The 19,203-nt window shown below is 43.7% G+C and overlaps 1 protein-coding gene across 2 annotated transcripts in view; it reads right to left on the bottom strand.

Annotated features, from left to right (window-relative positions):
- The window catches only part of Myo16 (myosin XVI), a 482,119-nt gene that overhangs the window by 270,665 nt on the left and 192,251 nt on the right, over positions 1 to 19,203 (bottom strand). For both annotated transcript variants that reach the window (XM_076913797.1, XM_034520363.2), the window contains exons 5-8: positions 14,314 to 14,422; positions 5,238 to 5,362; positions 3,762 to 3,887; positions 1,183 to 1,258 (exon numbers count right to left, since the gene is read on the bottom strand). In XM_076913797.1, coding sequence (XP_076769912.1) covers positions 1,183 to 1,258; positions 3,762 to 3,887; positions 5,238 to 5,362; positions 14,314 to 14,422 — 436 coding nt within the window. The remainder of the gene's footprint in view (positions 1 to 1,182; positions 1,259 to 3,761; positions 3,888 to 5,237; positions 5,363 to 14,313; positions 14,423 to 19,203) is intronic.

Below are 19,203 nucleotides of genomic sequence, written 5' to 3'. Positions count from 1 at the left end.
AGCAAATGTGTTTTTAAGGTAAAAAGCTACATTTTAAAATTTTATTGTTTTTTTAAATTATTTTGTTTGTTTTGATGTACTTTAGACAGGGTCTCACTGTGTAACCATTACTCAGGTGGTAATATATGGCCCTGGTTGTTACAGAGCTCACAGCAATCCTCCAGCTTCTGCCCTCAAGTGCTGGAACTATAGGTACAGACCACACACCAGTGGCTTTTAAAATCCTTATAAATAGGTTTTAAGTGCTAAATTAAGTGAAACAATCTAGGTTTTAGACTCTCACTAATAATAGCTTAACTCTAGTGTCTGAAGGAACTGAGAACTGTCCCCTCGTGTTTGTTAGATCTTTGCTTTATTTTAGCAGATACAATAAAGCAACCAACAATCAGCAATTTAACTTCAATAAAGGTATAAGAGTAAGTCACTTGATCTGGTTTTCACTTACTCCTGTGATTAGATTAGGAGTTGAAATGTAAAGGGTTTTTAAGTTAGAAGGGGCCCAGGTATAAGAAAAATAGGATTTATTTTGTTTTAAGGATCAATTTTTTTACCGTTATGCTTTCTTATGAGAGACATTTCTTTGTTATTTGGATTCTCGTATCAATATGGCAAAAATAGCAGTGAGAAGTAGCAGACGTTAAATTTTAAAGGCTACAGAACTAAGAGCATTAGATTCAGGAGCACATTAGTGGCAAGAAGATTAAGGAAGCCTTCAGAAGCATTTAACCTTCTGAGATAAAGAGGTTGGTGATCTAAGTTAGCACCAGACTATATTAGTTTGTGTTTAAGTCTAAATATTCACAATGAGAACACTATTAGACTAAGTATCAGAATAGGTGAGTAGCTGGCAACAAAGTAACAAAGGAGATTGTAGTCAGAGGGGTTCTGCGGTGATGTGGGGCTCAGTGCATAAAAGCTATGTGAAAGGAAGGCGGTGATAGAGTGGCTTTACCCATTGCCATCAGCGTCCCACAGCACAGAGAGGAGACCCCCCACCGCGCCTCTCTCTCTCTCTCTCTCTCTCTCTCTCTCTCTCTCTCTCTCTCTCTCTTTCTTTCTCTCTCTCTCTCTCTGTGTGTGTGTGTGTGTGTGTGTGTCCACTCATACTTCTGGCTGCACCAGTGATGGATGAGTAGTGTCCATGTCAAAAAAAGAAGAGGCTCCCAGCCTGCTACAACCTACCTGATGGTTTCTCCCCATTGCAGTTCACAAGGTGGGGGTTTGCCTGATGTGCCAGAAGGAGTTTCACCAAGGTTGTCTGCAGCATAAAAACAGTTTTTTTTTTTTTTTATCAGCAATGCCATGCAGGATCTGTCAGTAAGTACTCTGGATACTGAGACCACATCACTAAACACCAAGGATGCTGAGGACCCAGGGTACTAATGATCAGAAACAGTAAGTACCTGGGGCACTGAGACCCATCAGTAAGTACCCAGGGCAGTGAGGACTACCAGTAAGTACCCAGGGTACTAAGAACCATCAGTAAGTACTCAGGGCATTGAGGACCATCAATAAGTACCCAGGGCACCAAGGAAGATTAGTAAGTACCCAGGGTACTAAGAATTCATCAATTAATTACTTAATGTACAGGGTCACTGCCCTCTCGAGGCTCCTGACATGGCAGGAGACTGAGGGTAACGTTGTTCTTGGCATTTTTACTGTTTCCAGGTTCTTATCAGAACACATCAGACAGCCAAACTACTTCAGAATTTATATATTAGAAAAAATTATTTATCAAATAGTGTTTAACTCCCAAGGATCTGAAAAGGACATTTTGTATGTTAAAGTTTCCTTTTATGATATTTTGTGGAGAGATAATTTACTTTTGAATGTTTTGCTTCTATTTTTTTTAATTCTCTTTAGCCATTCATTAAAGGCACAGAAATAATCTGGGTCCAGAATGAAAATACTATTTTGTTAAAATATTACTAGCCATAATATGTAAAAACAAGCTCTGTACAAAGATATTTACGCTAAACTGCTGATTTAAAAATAGTTTAGAGTAACCAAGACACTTGGAGGCTCCCAGAGACTGAACCACCAACCAAAGAGCACACATGGGCTTGACCTAGGCCCCCTGGATATATGTAGCAGATATGCAGCTTGGTCTTCATACGAGTCGAGTCCCCCAAAAACGAGTGGGGGCTGCTCCTGACTCTGTTGACTGGGGATCCAGCTCCCCTAGCTGGTTGCCTTGTTTGGCCTCAGTGGGAGAGGATGTGCCTAATCCTGCAGTGACTTGATGTGCCAGGGTGGGTGATAGCCAGGAGGTCCTCCCTCTTCTCCTCTGAGATGAGGAGGGGGAGGGAAAGGGGTTTTGAAAAGAGAATTGGGAGGAGGGGGGGCTGCAATTGGGATGTGAACTGAATAAATAAATTAATGAAAAAAGATAGTTTGGAATAGAATCACATGCAGAAAATATATATTAATTAAATGTCTTAGAAACCAAAGAATATACAAAATATTTGTTTTAGAAAAAAATGAGCAATACAGCTGTTGAAATACTGCAAAACATTTGCACCCCCAGTAGGAAAAGATTCCAGAAATCTTTCTGGAAAGGTGTCTTAAACAAGAACACTGCTTTCCTTTGTAACACTTATTGTGGATAAGATCCGTTATTGGACAGCACAGCTAGTTGATAGCTCCTCATGTGCATTTACAGCCAGGAAGCCCGTGTGAGCAGACGGATCTGGTGGGTAGGGTCAGTACACACTGAATACAGTGGCCTCAGGCTCTGGGACCTGAGAGTCTCACTGGACCACAAAGTATCAGGTCAGGGTCTCAGGTCACCAGTTTCATGCCAAGCCTGCATGCCTAGTGCAGCAGTGAGCTGGGAGACATTGCATGAAAAGTTTTGTTATTTGTACAAAGTGAGCAGCTGACTTCCAGGCTGGGGAGAGCTGTTTCTGGGAGCTGTGATTATTAACTGCAAGGTGTTCAGGGATCATTTCTGGAAGGAGGCAAATCTGGAAACCAAGTTCTTTGTTGAAATGTCACACCTATCACACACTAACATACCAATATGAGAAAGTAAAGATTCTGCTCTGTCCATTTTCTCCAATTCTTTTGGATTGTAATTAAGTCAGAGAGAAGCATTTTCCTATTTTCCTATAATTTTTCAATTTGCTTATGGAATTGGAACAGATGGTTCAGGAACATTCAGAGAAGATACTCCTGTGTCAAACACTTTTGCTACTACGATATTCTGCCTGAGTGTGTGGACCCAGGCAGCTATGGACTGACCCCCCAATGTCCTTGAGCCAAAACAAATATCTAGTCATTGAAGGTGCTGTTCTTGTGTAATTGGTCACAGCAGCACACAAGGTTTTAATTCAACATCTTTTATTCATTAAAATAAAAAGTGTCATTTACAGAGCAAAACGGGATATAAAATGTAATTTCACTTTAGATCTACAAAGTGCAGAAAACAAACTGAACACTGAGAGACTCCTGTAATTGGCTCACCACATTACAGTATGAAAACTGCATTAATTCTGTGAAGGACATTTAAGGCTGGCGAGTGCTTCTCCAATGAGCTCGGCTATGATGTACAGAGCTCAAAGGAGGGTGAAGCTTTCAGTGCCATTGGGAAAGTAAATGCTTTTTCTTATTAAATTATTTGCATAGTAGGATGATGCCATTAGGGGTCAAACTATATAATGATTAGCATATAAATTGGAGGCAAATCAAAATTAAGCATAAAGTTTTCTTTCATTAATTGTTCAATAATATTTCAGAAAGAATGTAGAAAATCACCTTACCTGGCCATACTTGGCTGCTAAGTGCAGGGGCGTCCAGTACCCATCATCCATCCCATTGAGGTCTCCACCATGTTCCAGGATAAGCACCACCACCTCTTTGTAGCCACTGGCACACGCCATGTGGAGCTGAAATGTGGATGTGTTTGTTATTCTTCCACTGTGAAACAGTAGGCACATCATTATTTGTTCAATAGTTCAGGCAGAACTATTTAATAAAGCATTGGGTCTGAAACATGACAGTATGAAATTTAAGAAGCTTTGGTGTGTAGTTTTATTGTTTTGTGTAGGTCATCATTAGCACATTGTGAGAGAAACACTACAAATTGTAAATGAATTGTGCTTTTCCATTGTTTCTGTTATGACTAACTGTGAGCACTTTCCCAGGTAACCCCTTCTCCACTGAGCTCGGGTGCCACCCCACTAAATCCATGGCTATCCCTTCCTGCCCATCTGTCAAAGATCTGCAGAGTGGCTCTCAGATTTATGGACTGCCTCTGGTGCTGAACAGTGTGATTCAAAAGCAAACACAGAAGCAGGAAATGTGTTGCAGGAATTCTGGAGGCTCCTGAGGTGTTTGGTGAAATTTTATTGTCTGTCTTAGCCAAACTGCCTGTCCTAGGTATAATTTAGTAATGAAAGGTGCTATAAGATAAAAGATAAAAGGATTCAAAAGTCTTTTGAGCTGGTTAATATAGTTTTAGGACAGGCTACGCATCTGCCTGCAGCAGCACTTGAGTGTCTCTCTGTATTAGAAGTAACTGGAAACCCAGAGGTGTATAGAGAGGGTCCAGCACAAACAGCCCAAGCAGGTAGCTCCTACAGGTTTTGGCTCCAGTCATGGGGAAGACTAGAAGCCCAGAATCTGTGCTAAAACAAACATTGCTGGACTGATGGATAAATGGTTGGGAAGTGGGTCTAGCACTGATGCCACTAAAGTCACAATAGAAACAATTTGTCTAATCACAAGGTGGATTGAAGGCCTCTGGCCAACTCCTTCTGAGTTACACAGACAGAACGTTAAACAGGTGGAATGGATGTTCAGAGCGATGTACAGGGTGTCGACAGGCCTGTCACCAAGGTCATGCAGACTGTGCTTGGAGTACTGACCTTTCAAGCCCTGAGTCTCACCCAGTAACCCAACCAACAGCAAAACTAAAGGAAACACTGGAAAGGAAACCAGACACCCTGCACATTCCTGGTCCACAGATAGCACATAACATTTATTTTAAATCTGTGAGAGTGGCATATGGAGAAATGGTTGAAAAAAAGCATCAACACATTTTCACCAGCCTCCTCTGGGCTGTGGTATAAATATTTTGTATTTTCTTTTTTACATATTTATGCTTTCCAATATATCTTCAAAGAGTATATGGGTATTATTTTATGATGAAACAGTAGATTGTATCCAATTACATGTTTTAGAATCAACTTCACTTCCCTACGTAAATGATTTCTGAGACACAAGTGTGGACTCACCAGGGTCACTCCATCATCATTTTTCTCATTGACATCTCCGCCTGAAGATAGGAAGTGCCTGACGTCTGTTAACATACTCAGGGGCCTCTGCAGCTTTATCTGGCGCAGCGAGTTGAGGTCCACCCCTGGGAGAAGAAGACCCATTGGTACCAAGGCAGATACTGGGACTCAGGACAAGGTCTTTCAACACAGTCCTCTTTCAGAGCCTTCCTCCTTGAAACCTGGTCATCTTTGAACATATCCTATTGCCAGTAATAATTATAGCCTGCCTACTTCTAATAATAATTATTAAAACTTAATTTTTGAGTGGTCATTTCTCCCATGTTTGTATAGGTTTGTACATGTTTGCACATGGCAGGATGTTCAGGAATCTAAGTTTCTAGACTAATATACTTAGTATTTTGGTGTAAATTACTCACATATACTAGTCAAAAGTATCTTCAAGTACTGAAATTAGATTGGAAGAAGATGCCAAGCCATCAGGTGTTTTTGCTTGGATTTTTTTTTTTTCACAGAAGCACTTGCTCATAAACTCAGTGTCCTGGACAAGCAAAATACTTATGCCGAGAAGCCAACCCCATATGAACAAAGCCTGAGGCTCACAGCACCGTCCACTCACGTAACAGAGCTCTGATGGACGTTCTATACGGCACTGGTGTTGGCGTTACGCTTGGGAATCCTTTATCAGGACTCTGGAACTTTCCTGTATGTGTGAGATCACTTCAGGATACAGATTTAGAAGACTGCTCCAACTGAACATCTCAGGGCTACTCATGTCAGGACAGACACCCAACACTGAGAGACAGCAGCCCCTTGACGGACAGCGTTGTCTTACGTGCCCTTACATCAGCTCACACAGCCTTCATCAGCGTTCATTTCTCCCTGAGATTTTAGAATAGGACAATCCTGATCTAACTCATCTTCTCATTTAAGAATCCCTTGTTCCTACCACTGCTTCATAGATACAGACAGTTACTGAGGTCATGCTTCTGACACATCCAGCGTGAGATATTTTCACTTTCTGGTTCTATTTTGAGAATGGTTTCTGGGGCTTCATGATTCTTATCCATTTGAATAATAAGGTTCCAAACAGGAGAGGCTATGGTTCCTCCTTCTGCTTCCAAGTAAAGGTAAAAAAGACGATGGTGGTCATGATGGTATTGTTGTTGTTGTTGTTGTTGTTGGTGGTGGTGGTGGTGGTGGTGATGGTGATGGTGGTGATGGTGGTGGTGGTGATGGTGGTGGTGGTGATGGTGGTGGTGGTGATGGTGGTGCTGCTGCTGCTGGTGGTGGTGGTGGTGATGATGGTGATGGTGGTGGTGGTGGTGATGATGGTGATGGTGGTGGTGATGGTGGTGGTGGTGATGGTGGTGATGGTGGTGACGATGGTGGTGATGGTGGTGATGGTGGTGATGGTGGTGATGATGGTGATGGTGGTGGTGGTGATGGTGGTGCTGCTGCTGCTGCTGGTGGTGGTGGTGGTGGTGGTGATGGTGATGGTGGTGGTGGTGGTGATGATGGTGATGGTGGTGGTGGTGGTGGTGGTGATGGTGGTGATGGTGGTGGTGGTGGTGATGGTGGTGGTGGTGATGGTGGTGATATGATATCTTTGGGGCAACAACAAATTCCAAGGGCCCAAGGTCACAATTCACAGGTAATTTTTTCCCCCAAGACGGGGTTTCTCTGTGTAGCCCTGGCTGTCCTGAAGCTCACTTTGTAGACCAGGTTGGCCCCTGACTCAGATCCGCTGCCTCTGCCTCCCGAGTGCTGCAGTTAACAACGTGCCCCACCACACCGTCTGCAGTTTACAGGCCTCACGGCGTGTCTCGGGGACAGAGGTCCGGACCTTATCAGTCAGTAAGTAGTAAGTAGGGCTGCTGGTACATCTTCTTGTCCTCAGTGAGCTCCCCATGTCTGTTTTCCACAGGCTTGCCTCCGAACCTGAGTGGGGAAATGAGCAGAATGCCCAGAAGCCCATTGTCTGGGCTTTACAGCTGCGCAAGTCGATTTCGCTCTGTATCACTACAGACAGATAACTTGTCCTCTCAAAAGAATGGGCCCACAGATGCTGTTGCACACCTACTGGAGTGAATTAACACACGGTTCACACAGAAGAGGATTTGCTCTTTAGCAGGAGCGCTTAAAAATGAGCTTTGATTAACTAACTACCGTTCGGTCATAGCATGCAGCGGTGTCAGCGGAAACCCAGACCAGGCGCGTCCTGGTCATGCCTCACCAGATCACCACGAGACCCCATACCATACTGGAAAAACTAACACACTTCCTTTTGGAATAAGGCACTTGGGGTCTGTGGGAACAAACTAAAACTGTCACTTCATTCTCGTTTGTAGGATGATGGAATTTGACATGTGATTTGATTTTCAGAAGTGCTCCATGGAAGTCAGCCGTGAGATTTGCAGAGGAAGTGATGAAAACCTCCAAGGTTCCAGAATTTGGTGAGATTCTACAATGCTGCACACCTCCAGAACACGTGCCTAGGCATCTAATTAAAATTAAATCTGACTGTAGATTGCAGCAAACACAGAACACGCAGGCTGAAACACAGAGGTAGGAAACCCCTCACTGAAGGCCGGTTACTCTCAACATAGTAAGGCAGACAGCCTACTTCTGGTTCCTGTTACCAGGATACCACAGGGGAATATTTTGACATTATATTGATTTAAACTCAATTTTGAATCAAACATGGTGCCAACTAAAGTGTGATTCTTAGATTTTTGTTATAATTTTAGAAAAGAAAAAAAAAGTCCCTTTTTGTCAAGCCAATACAACACAAATCTGTCACCTCACATCAATCAAGTGTCTTTAACTTCTGAACAAAGCAACCAAGATGGTGGAGCTCTTCGTCCTCTCCTTAAACCCAGTCAGGGTTGGTGAATGGGCTCAGTCTCCTTTCTCCCTTTTTTAGTATTAAAAGAAGTTTAATTTTATGCTCATATTATTTTCTGGAACAAGTAAGCCTAAAGTTTGTTTAGATTTATTATTTGGGAAGAATCTGGTACTTTTTTTTTTAATTTAAGACTTAAGAAGCAAGATCTGTTACCCCAAATCCACAAGTTATATGACACTGTAGTTGTTGCTCTGTCATCTTTGATGGTTATGGATACTAGTGACACTTTTATTAACTTGTTTGTTAACTGTTAATACCCGCCTAACTTTGTTCAACTCCCGTTCTCAAAGACGTGCTGCTTGCCTGGTGACTCAATCTCCTTTGTGTGAGGCTGTGTCACGTGGGTGGTGTGTTTGTGTGTTCGTGTTCGTGTGTGTGTGTGTGTGTGTGTGTGTGTGTGTGTGTGTGTTGGAGCTGACCTGTCCCCGCAACAATCCCGGAGCTGAAGGGGACTTTGCACTATCTCTCTTCCATTGCTGCTCCAAGGGCTTTGCCTCTGCACACCCAACTCACAGAAGCCCATGTGATTCTTAGGCATCTCAGCCTCTCCCCTAACATTTGTGTAGGGCCAGTTCCGTGAAGCTTTCTGCAGAAGTCTCAAGGAAAGTTAAATCTTCTTTCCTTCTCAGGTTTGTGTGATGTTCACACACCAATATTCAGTGTCCAAGGAACTTGCACACCCTTGTTTTTCTTCTCTATGACATCCCTGAACCATCACTTGAGTAAACCTAACAGATAATTTTGTCCTGAAAAGAAAACGGAACCAACAAGCAAGCAGACCTAAAGAGATGTTAAGAGGTTGTTGATTGGCCACAGCATGCTTTTAGCATGTGCTTTCTTAGTTTGAAGGACTGAGGCTTAGTTCACTGAGTCTACATGGCAAGCTTCCTAAAAATCCGAGGGAGGCCGCAGAGCTGAGCCAGTAAAACCCTAACAGTGATGTTAGCACAGAGAAAGAATCACATCCAGGCTGTGAAGGCTTGATCTCCCACCTACCCTTGTCCTGGTACCTGAACAGCAGCCATTAGGGTACTGTCTCATGCAGACCGGAATGTGCTGCCCTCCCTCCCCTTGACTATGTGGGATTCTGAAAGGGCCAGTGTCAGAAAAGGACCTTGAATAAACCTCATTGAGCAAATAAATAACAAGATACTGATGAGCCGAGTTTTCTGGGGGGCCTCTGACGGAGGAAGGAAGAGGGTTAAGCACACACTGAGAGCAGGCTTGGAAGCTACTGCATCAACACACATTAGAAATGAAAGGGTTTTAACTAAGGCAGAAACAGTGTGATTGGTGAAGGTATGGACAAAGTCTAGCGGTGTTAAAGAAGCAAGCACCATGAGTTAGTGACAAGTCTTATGGACAAGAGGGACTGGCAAAAATAAGATGACATTCATATTGTTGTCATGGTAGAAATTTCAGAAGACAGTAGGGCCACAGTTCTGAGATGGGCAGCAGGCAAAGCAAGCAAAGGGTGAGCTCACTCAGTACCCACATTGTCCTGTCCCAGAAGGATGCTTCTTAAGGACAAACACCAGAAACAGTCAACAGGGCACAGAGCTGAGAATATGAGTACGGTACCCCACGGTACCATAGAAGGAAGCTTCAAGAGGAGGAGGGAAGTATGGGAAGACCACACCAAGAGAGACTTTGTTAGTGTGCCTACATCATGCAAAGTCACAGAAAGATGATTTCAAAGAACAGAGAAATAAATCCCCAAATGGAAGTTTGGGAATCTCAAGGCAACTACTGCAGGGGGATTCTCAGTGGGTAGGAAACTTAGCATCATATAGTTGAGGAACAGGGCAGACAATCTACTTGTTCCTAAAATGGTAGAAAGAGAGGAGAGGGTAAGTAGAAAACTACCAGAGAAAAATGATGGACAGACAGACAGACAGACAGACAGATTATAGATGATAGATAGATGATGATGGATGATTGATAAATAATGATTGATAGATGATAGACAGATGATATATATACATATATACACACATATATATATACACACATATACATATATGTATACACAGGTGGCTGGATGAATGAATGCTAGTAGGTAGGTAGATGGGTAGATGGATGGATAGATATGTATATACTTCCATGTATGGATACAGACATGAGTGGCCATGCATGCACATACACACACACACACACACACACACACACACACAGAGAGAGAGAGAGAGAGAGAGAAAGAGAGAGAGAGAGAGAGAGATGCAGATTTTTTTTCATGCCTATTTTCTGTCCTGGCCACCTTGAGCTCTATCCAGGGCTCTTCCTTCCCCCAGAGGCTCATTTTAGAACGGATTGCTTTCCTTGCATGCCCAGCTGGTTTGCCTTGTGCAAAGATGAGGTATTCATCAAATGCTCAATCAGCTCCTATGCTGGTCTCCTTTCACAGTCCTGGAATCCGAGGCACCGAGCCGAGGTTAATTGCTGTGGCCTGTTTACAGTGTAAGTCGGAGGTGACAGCACAATTAGAACTTTGCAACAGAGACTTTCTGTGTAATCAACTTGTTCAGGATGTCTCCTGCCCTCTCTGCCCACTGCGCCCTGATGTGACAGCACAGTAAATCTGATTTGAAATGGGGATTTTTTTTTTTTTTTTTAAGAGCTGGGTGCATCCAGGATAGAAAGCACCTGCAGAGAATCGTGGGGTGTAGAAATGACAAGAGGCAAAGATGTCATCTCAGCCTATTAGAAACTACTGATGGCTTCGGTCCCTGCTGCCACAGCAGATAAGTCCTGGTGCACCAATGAAGGGGTGGGAAATAAATGGAGTCGGACAGTGTTTACAGGGGGCGGAGGAGGTGACATGGATAAGCAGGAGGGGTTCTGACAGGGGCAGCAGCAGCTGTGCCGAGGGGAGGGAGGGTGCACGGAAGGGGCTGGGTCACAGCCACAGCAGTGACAAGTGCGGAACAGAATTAAAAATTGAAGAGATATTAAATTGAGCTCATTCCAGCAAACCTGCATTTTACAAACCGATCATGACAGCCATGGCGGTGACAGCTTTTCTCGGAAGCAGAGTCATGAACTATCTCTCTCGTTTCTCTCCCAACCAATATTTGCATCCGCCTCCGACGGAAAGAGAGTTGCTTTTTTGATTTTTTTTTTTTTTACATATGATGAAAAAAAGCCGATTTTGCAAAAAACAAGCTTTCCCGTTAAACAAAATGCTCTGGTGGGTTGGGAGGTTATTACTGATGCTAACACATTTGCAGATGGAGATACTGAGGTTGTTTTGTGGCCTTAGGAAGGGATCAAGAAAAGGAAAAACAATTATTAGGAAAGGGTTTCTGGGTGAATGAGAGCTACTGTTCCATTCTTTCAGCATTTGGAGTTTTATTTGACTTAATTCTTTTGTATTTTATTTATTTAATTTGTTAATTTATTTTAGAGAAAGGGTTTCATATGCACTCACTGTGTAGCCAAAGGTGACCCAAATTCCCAATATTTCCCTTACCACCTGCACGTGACAGACTACAGGTGTGCTCTACCAGACCTGGCTTACCCCGTGCTCCACCAGCAAGTGACAGACAACAGGTGTGCACCACCACACCTGGTGTGCCTCATGCTGGGCCCTGAACCAGTATACTAACTGAGCTACACCCCCAGTCTGTGATGATTTATAGCTTTACAATTTTATTTTTGTCTGTGTGGGTAATTTGTATTTGCTTGCATGGCATGTGTGTGTATGCATCACATGTATGCAGTACCCACAAAGGCCAGAAGAGAGCATCAGATCCCCTAGATCTGCAAATGATTTTGAGCCAACACGTGTGTTGGGAATCCAGTTCAGGTCCCCTCCAGGAACAACCAAGAACACGTGCCCTTTATCACTCAGCCATCTCTTCAGAGCCCATAATTTACTTTTAACCACCTTTTATTGGGGGTGGGGATTATATATTGAAATTTAGAAATCCCCTCCTCCTTTCCCTCTCTCTAGCCCTCCTGGCTACTCTCATATAAACATCTCCCATATCCCCTCCATTTACAAGTTGATAGCCTCTATTTCTTTGATTATTATTGTTACATACATATATGTATGTAGTATGTATGTATGTATGTACTTACATATATGTCTATATATGTACACACACACACACACACACACACACACACACAACCTGCTGAGTCTGTTTCTGTTGTTTATGTGTGTATAGCTTTAAGGCTGACCATTCTGCATTAGACAACCAGTAGTGAGGCTCATCCCTAAGTCTCCTCCCAGTAGTCTTTAATTACCCATAGTGCTTTGCTTAGGGGTTGTGTGATGGTTTGTATATGCTTGGCCTAGGGAGTGGCACTATTAGAAGGTGTGGCCTTGCTGGAGTAGGTGTGTCACTATGGGTGTGGGCTTTAAGACTCTCATCCTAGCTGCCTGGAAGTGAGTCTTCCACTAGCAGCCTTCAGATGAAGATGTAGAACTCTCAGCTCCTCCTGCACCATGCCTGCCATGATGATAATGGACTGAACCTCTGAACCTGTAAGCCAGCCCCAGTTATATGTTATCCTTAAAAAGACTTGCCTTGGTCATGTTGTCTGTTCACAGCAGTATAACCCTGACTAAGACAGGTGGGATCCTCAGACTTTCCCCTTACATATTGACACGTCCACTGATATTGCCATTATTCTTATCTTGTTTGGCTATTTCTAGGGGAATCTTAAACCTCCCTTTTGTGGCTCTGTGCACACACAAAACGCTGCACACAGTTACCATGTACAAGCTGATGGGTTGGAGCTCCCCACGTGTGGGGAACCAGCACAGGCCCATCACTGAGTTGCCCGTCACTTTGGCCACCATTGCTATGTCCGTGATAAGAACATGCCACGTAAAAAGTCCTTGGCTCACTTTTTAGTAATACAAAGAAGTTAACCTCAGGCTCCCCCACAGTTTTCATACAAACTCAGAACGCTGTCCTTCCTGGGAAGCCCTTCAAAGGTCTGAGTCCTGAACTGCCCACTGGGAAACTCCCATCACCTGGAGTTTTGTTCCTTGTAGAACCGATTAACTTTTCTCCAGAGAGTTACAGCCAAGGGTTTTTGTACCCAGCAAAGGAGTTCTCCTGCTCAGGAGTCTGGAGGGTCTTGAGGAGAAGCATTGACTCCCGTGCTACAGATTCCGAGTGGGCAGTTCAAGATGCTCCATGCCTCCCATGAAGCTTGCTTCTGCCCAAAACCTGCCTTGGTGGCCTTCACCTGGGGGTGGGGGGTAGTCACTCCTGCCTTGCTTTCTAAATTAATGAGACTAGTTCTCGTTAAGAAATCGGGGCTGCTAAGCACTAATTATTATTCTATGCCATCCTCAAAATAAACCTTTGAGACAAATGAGCTGGAAGAAGCAAAGCATGCTGGGAATGAGCTAAGTGCTTCTCCAAAGAAGACAAAGGAACACCGTCAGCCCGCAGAGGCTCCGAAGATACCAGAATGTTGTCTCTGGTCAGCAAATCCTTGAAGGGGCTTGACTACCAGAGTAGTTATTTACATTTAATCTTCAAAAAAGAGGAGGGGTGGGATTTGCCCTTCCAAGTTTCATCACCAGGTGCTGCAGGCAGTGGCTCCCATCCCCCCTCCCCCACTGAGCTGACTCACTGGTTCATGCTGGGGCTATGTCATTAATGTCCTGGTGAGTGACACGCAGGGCTCAGCCCCATTTCTTCAGGCCAGCCCTCTCTCTGATTCTAGGCTTTCTTCTCATGGTGCTTCTGCTTCTAAATGTCACTGTGGATTCTGGGATGTACACACTGCCCTTGCTGTCCCCAGTCCTCCATGAGCTGGCTTGTAATTCCTGCAGGGATCACCTGGCACTGGAGAATACACTCAAGGTGACCTTGCTCTCATTAGCTCAAAATTCAATTGAATGGTTCACTCGTCTTGCTATCTCCAGGGAGGAGAATTTGTAATTACAAAGCCGGTCCTACCAATTATGGAGCCCAGGCATCTGTTTGGGGCTCCTTCACTGTTCCCCAGCAGGTGCCAGCTAGTTTGCAAAAGTCAACATTGGCTAAACCACCAATGAATGTAAGGTGGGGTAGAAAACTGCCTTGTGTTACACCATCAAGGGAGGCAGCAGTCTGAAATAATATATGTATTTTTCTAATAACATGTTTCCAGTTCTACCAATGCATTGCTTTATGGAGTTTATAAAAGGAAGCATTAGGCTACCGTTTTCATCCAAATAGGCCAGCAGGATAGCGCTAGATTCTGTCCCTTCGATGGCATAATCTAAAGGGATATTTCCATTCACGTCTTGCAGAAGGACGTTGGCTCCAGCCTGTATGAAAACAAACAAAAAAAATTAGTGAACGTCAAAGGTTTAAGATTAAACGTGCATTTGAAATGTTCTCTTCACTTTTGACCCAGAAATAGAAATAGTTCTTATCAGTCAGACACAGTGCTGAGAGATTTTGGAGGGAATCACAATATGTTTTTAGACAAACACATTAAATAATTTGTGGAGACTTCAGGTTGCAAAACGTCCCACTGAGTCTTGTGACGTCACCCTGCACCCCCAACACCGATGCCCTTTTCTAAGCTCAGGCTTCATTCCCTGAGCAGTTGCAGAGCCCTGACTACTAATACTGGTTGCTCTGTACCCCAGCTGCTGAGCCATCTTCTTGAAGTGTCCAAGTCTATGTGTGAGGTCTCAGTGAGCAAGCTGAGCTTGTCCCGATCTCCCTCAAATCTACTTAGTCAATCTCTGTCCTCCACAGGAATCTACCTGGGCAGTCCTTATGCTGTTCTGACTTAAAGTCTATGCTGACAGCTTCTGTTTGGCTTTAATTTCACAAGACACTGTTTTCCTACCAAGAATCACAATCTATTCTGGATCTCTGAATTTCAGAGAAGTAAACCACCACAGCTTCTCGGTGTGTCCCGTCACCTCCATGTTTATCTGTAGAGTGGAAGACTTTCTTTTGCCCTTGAAAAGCAGTCACAAGAATGGTTGGTCCTCAAGGCTCTGTATTCTCCAGTGAGATGCAAATGTTTATCAGTCATGGTGGCCATCATTCCTTCAAGGCCATTGTTTGAGCCTCTATCCCTCTTCCCCTGATAGAGGATCAGTTCCTTGAATCTATTTCTGTACTTCTCAGTGTTCTCTTGTTCAAAGTTGGTAGTTTATTCTTTTTATTAGCTATAAGTTTATACACACACACACACACACACACACACAAAATATTTCTAGTTAAAATTATTGGTAGGAATTTTGGTTCTTAGAGCCAGGATGAGTCATGATTTCTGTAACACACAGTGATCCAGGATGAACCATGATGCCTGTAACTCAGAGTGATCCAGGATGAACCATGATGCCATTAACAGAGAGTGAGCTAGGATGAGACATGATGCCTGTAACACAGAGTGAACCAGGATGAACCAGGATGCCTGTAATACAGAGCTGTGAGCTGGAATAATATCCCTTAGGTCGCCTTTGTTTCAGTCACAGCAACAGAAAAAGAAAATAAGACACAGTCTAGGATGTTTACATTTTCATAGATTCTTTGCTCTCTGTCTACTAGGTTGATAGGTGAAATAAAATTCTAGTCTTTCCTGGAAAAGTAGACACTAGGCTTCAGGATGAGGTAGCTTTCACAGCCAGTGTTTTAGTTAGGGCAACCAGTGCAATAATAAAACACCACAATCGAACACAAGCTGGGAGGAAAGGATTGATTTAGTAATATGTACGTCCACACTACTGTTCATCAGAGAAGGAAGTCAGGACAGGAACTCAAACAGGACCCAGGCAGGAGAAGCTGATGTAGAGGCTATGGAGGGGTCTTGTTACTGGCTTGTCCCAAATGATTTGCTCAGACTGCTTTCTTATAGAACCCAGGATCACCAGCCCAGGGTGGCACCCTGGCCTGGTTCCTCCTCCATCAACCACTAAGAAAGTGCCTGTGATGGTTTGTATATACCTGGGCCAGGGAGTAGCATTATTAGAAGGTGTGGCCTTGTCGGAGCAGATGTGTCACTGTGGGTGTGAGTTTTAATACTTTAGTCCTAGCTGCCTGGAGGTGAGTATTCTGCTAGCAGCCTTCAGATGAAGATGTAGAACTCTCAGCTCCTCCTGCACCATGCCTGCTTGGATGCTGCCATGTTCCTGCCTTGATGATAATGGACTGAACATCTGAACCTGTAAGCCAGCTTCAATTAATGTTGGCCTTATAAGAGTTGATTTGGTCATGGTGTCTGTTCACAGCAGTAAAACCATAACTAAGACAGTGCCCTACAGACTTGCCTATATGAAGGTATCTTCTCAATTGAGGATTCCCACAGCCAGAGAATGCCAATATATCACACTGGCACATGTATGCACACACACATATTGCCATGGAAGGGCATTTCAGGGGAAAGAGGCTTCTCTCACTGGTCAGGGACCCTTTCCCCAGGACAATGCAGACAGAAGGGAGTTTGCTGCTGTCCTGCAGTAAGTGTGAATATCCAGCAGGAAGCAACCCAACCCACCACATAGTTGGGGCAGAGATTTCCCAATGGCCATCTATACTTTGGAATGCTGCAAGGAACTTTCCCCAAGGCAGGGGTTCTCAGCAACATCCTCTCCAGAAGGAGCTGATATCAATCTTGTCTTCTGCGTTTGCTCATATGGTTTTTGGTGTGAAGGTTCACATATCTGCTGTTCCTCCTCCTAGATGCTATGCTGGTCAATATAGATTAGCAATTTAACAGTCTAGTACTGTCTGTGAGATCAGCCTTTGGCTATACTGATGAGGGGTTGCCTAGATAGGTTAACTGGGGTGGAAAGATTCACTCTGAAGGTGGAAATATCCACTCCATGTCCTGTGTTTCTGAGTGAATAAAAAGGCAAGATGAGTGTCAGAACTCCTGGCTCTCCACTTCCTGCCTGCATGCATGTAACTAGCTTTCTGCTTGCAAGGTCTTGACTAGCTAGCTACCTTAAGCCACCAGCCACCATGCCTTCTCCTCCAAGACAGTCTTCCCTCCTTCTTTGGCCTCTGCCTCCTACCTTGTCCTCACATTTGTCTTCCCTGCAGCCGTCCATTAGAGGGCAGTGTAGCACACAAGTGCTCTTGTGACTGCAGGCATGGTCTGATTCCAGTCATTTATAGCGTTGGGCCAATTCCCAAGGTTCAAGAAAGCTTCCCCAAATTCTAATACTAGAAGGTATAGAATCCCCAAATTCTAATACTAGAAGGTATACTTGTAAAACTGCAGGTATGACAGCCCAGGACCTTCCTCACCACATGTCTGAGAACACACACCAAGTTGTTGTCATCAAGTCAATAGGCTTAATCTAGTCTCTCAGTAAATCTCATAGCGCACAGCCTGGCCAGCATAGCAGGCAATGAAATGCAGGTTAATATTCATGCCCATCCACTCAACAGTCATGTGACCCTGGAAATGATTCTTACCCTCTTTTTAGTTGCCCCAGTTGGAAAGAGGGGCTGTGGTGGTTGCAATATGCTTGGCCCAGGGTGTGGTATTATTAGGAGATGTGGCCTTGTTGGAGGAGGTGTGTCACTGTAGGTGTGGGCTTTAATACCCCTTGCCCTAGCTTTCTGTGAGCCAGTGTTCTCCTAACAGCCTTCAGATGAAGATGTAGAACTCTCAGCTCAGAAATATCTGTCAGAAGATATTTCTTATTGCCTTCATAGGTCTATCTAACCTATAGCGTATGCAATGGGAAATTCATAAGGAATACACTGTATTGTAAGGAAGTGTGCTTCTTCTATTAAAAATGTTTGAGACACTCGGGAATAGCAAATCAGCTTAGTTTTGTGGAGTGAAAGTAAGCGAAAAATTCAGTTCACAAAAATACCATCCGTGATGTTGTGCACTTAAAATGATAACATATATGTATGAATTAAATATAACCTTCAAGCACATGCATTTGAGATACTTGAAAATGTTCTGTTTCACTCTTCAGTTTTTACTTTATAGTAATAGATTCAGCTTTCAGCCATACATATGAAGACAAGAGATGGAGATGTGCTTGTTACTCGGTTTCCCTGGATACTGATTGCAAGCCTTTCTGTGTGGAACCAAGAGGATAGCATCAAACATGACACAAATTTTGTAGTTTGTCAGAGTGTGCATTTGATTCTACAAAAAAAAAAACCTCAAACCAAAACAAACAAACAAACAAACAAACAAAAAAAACACCCTGAAAAAAAAAGGAATGGGGAGTTGAAGGTTTCAAATGAAAAGCCAGGAATAGTGAAACCTGGATTTACTTTTTAATATAACAAAGAACAGTCTTAGGAGTTGCTACACATGTCATAAATGTTAGATATTATTTTAGAACAACAGGACGTTATCCTTTTTAAGGATGTGGGGTCTCCAGGTAGCTCTAGCGGTTTCTGCAGAGCCACAGGCAAAGCAGTCCTGCGTTGGGGTTAGTGTCACTCTCAGTCCTCATCAGATAAGTGTCTCTGTGCTGTGGACAGTATCAAAACACAGAGAAGAAATGGGCATGGAGGCTCAGCCACAGACAGGACCGAGATGCTATACCCATGCACAGTGCTCAGTGAGCATTGAGGAAGAGGAGGCTGAAGGAACTGTAGGAGCCAGCGGAGGGGAGGATTAGGGGAAGGCAGTGTCTCCTGGGCATGACAGTGTTCTTCATCTCATGGCAGATGTATTTCTGCACAGTGCACGGATCAAACCAGTCAGCATCCCAGGGAAGGGACCATAGCCCCACCCACAGCTGAGAAGCCTTTGACAGCAGATGGCTTCTTGCGGGAGGAGAGTCAGTTTTCTTTAAGGGTGTGGCTAGGGGAAGTCAATCATGTTCTATTGGATGGTCCCACACCCAGAAGTATCAGGACAACATAAAATGAAATGGATGAGTTATTAAACATAAAAGATAATGGGATTGAATCAACAATACATCATGTCCACGAAGAGACAAAGTGTGGGTTAGGAACCAGGTGTGTGTAAGAGCGGAGGAAAACACTTTCTCTTCATGAAGGAGAAGCAGTTTGCATGCGGTAATATTATCATAGCCTGAGACATAAAGATTTGTGTGAGTGTTTATATCTGTGTGTTCACATGTATGAGTGTGTTTATGCATGCAAG

The sequence above is a fragment of the Arvicanthis niloticus genome, chromosome 16 (genome assembly GCF_011762505.2).
Source record: "Arvicanthis niloticus isolate mArvNil1 chromosome 16, mArvNil1.pat.X, whole genome shotgun sequence".
Classification (NCBI taxonomy): domain Eukaryota; kingdom Metazoa; phylum Chordata; class Mammalia; order Rodentia; family Muridae; genus Arvicanthis; species Arvicanthis niloticus.
The sequence above is the reverse complement of the archived record's forward strand: the minus strand, read 5'-3'. Positions and strand labels throughout refer to the sequence as shown.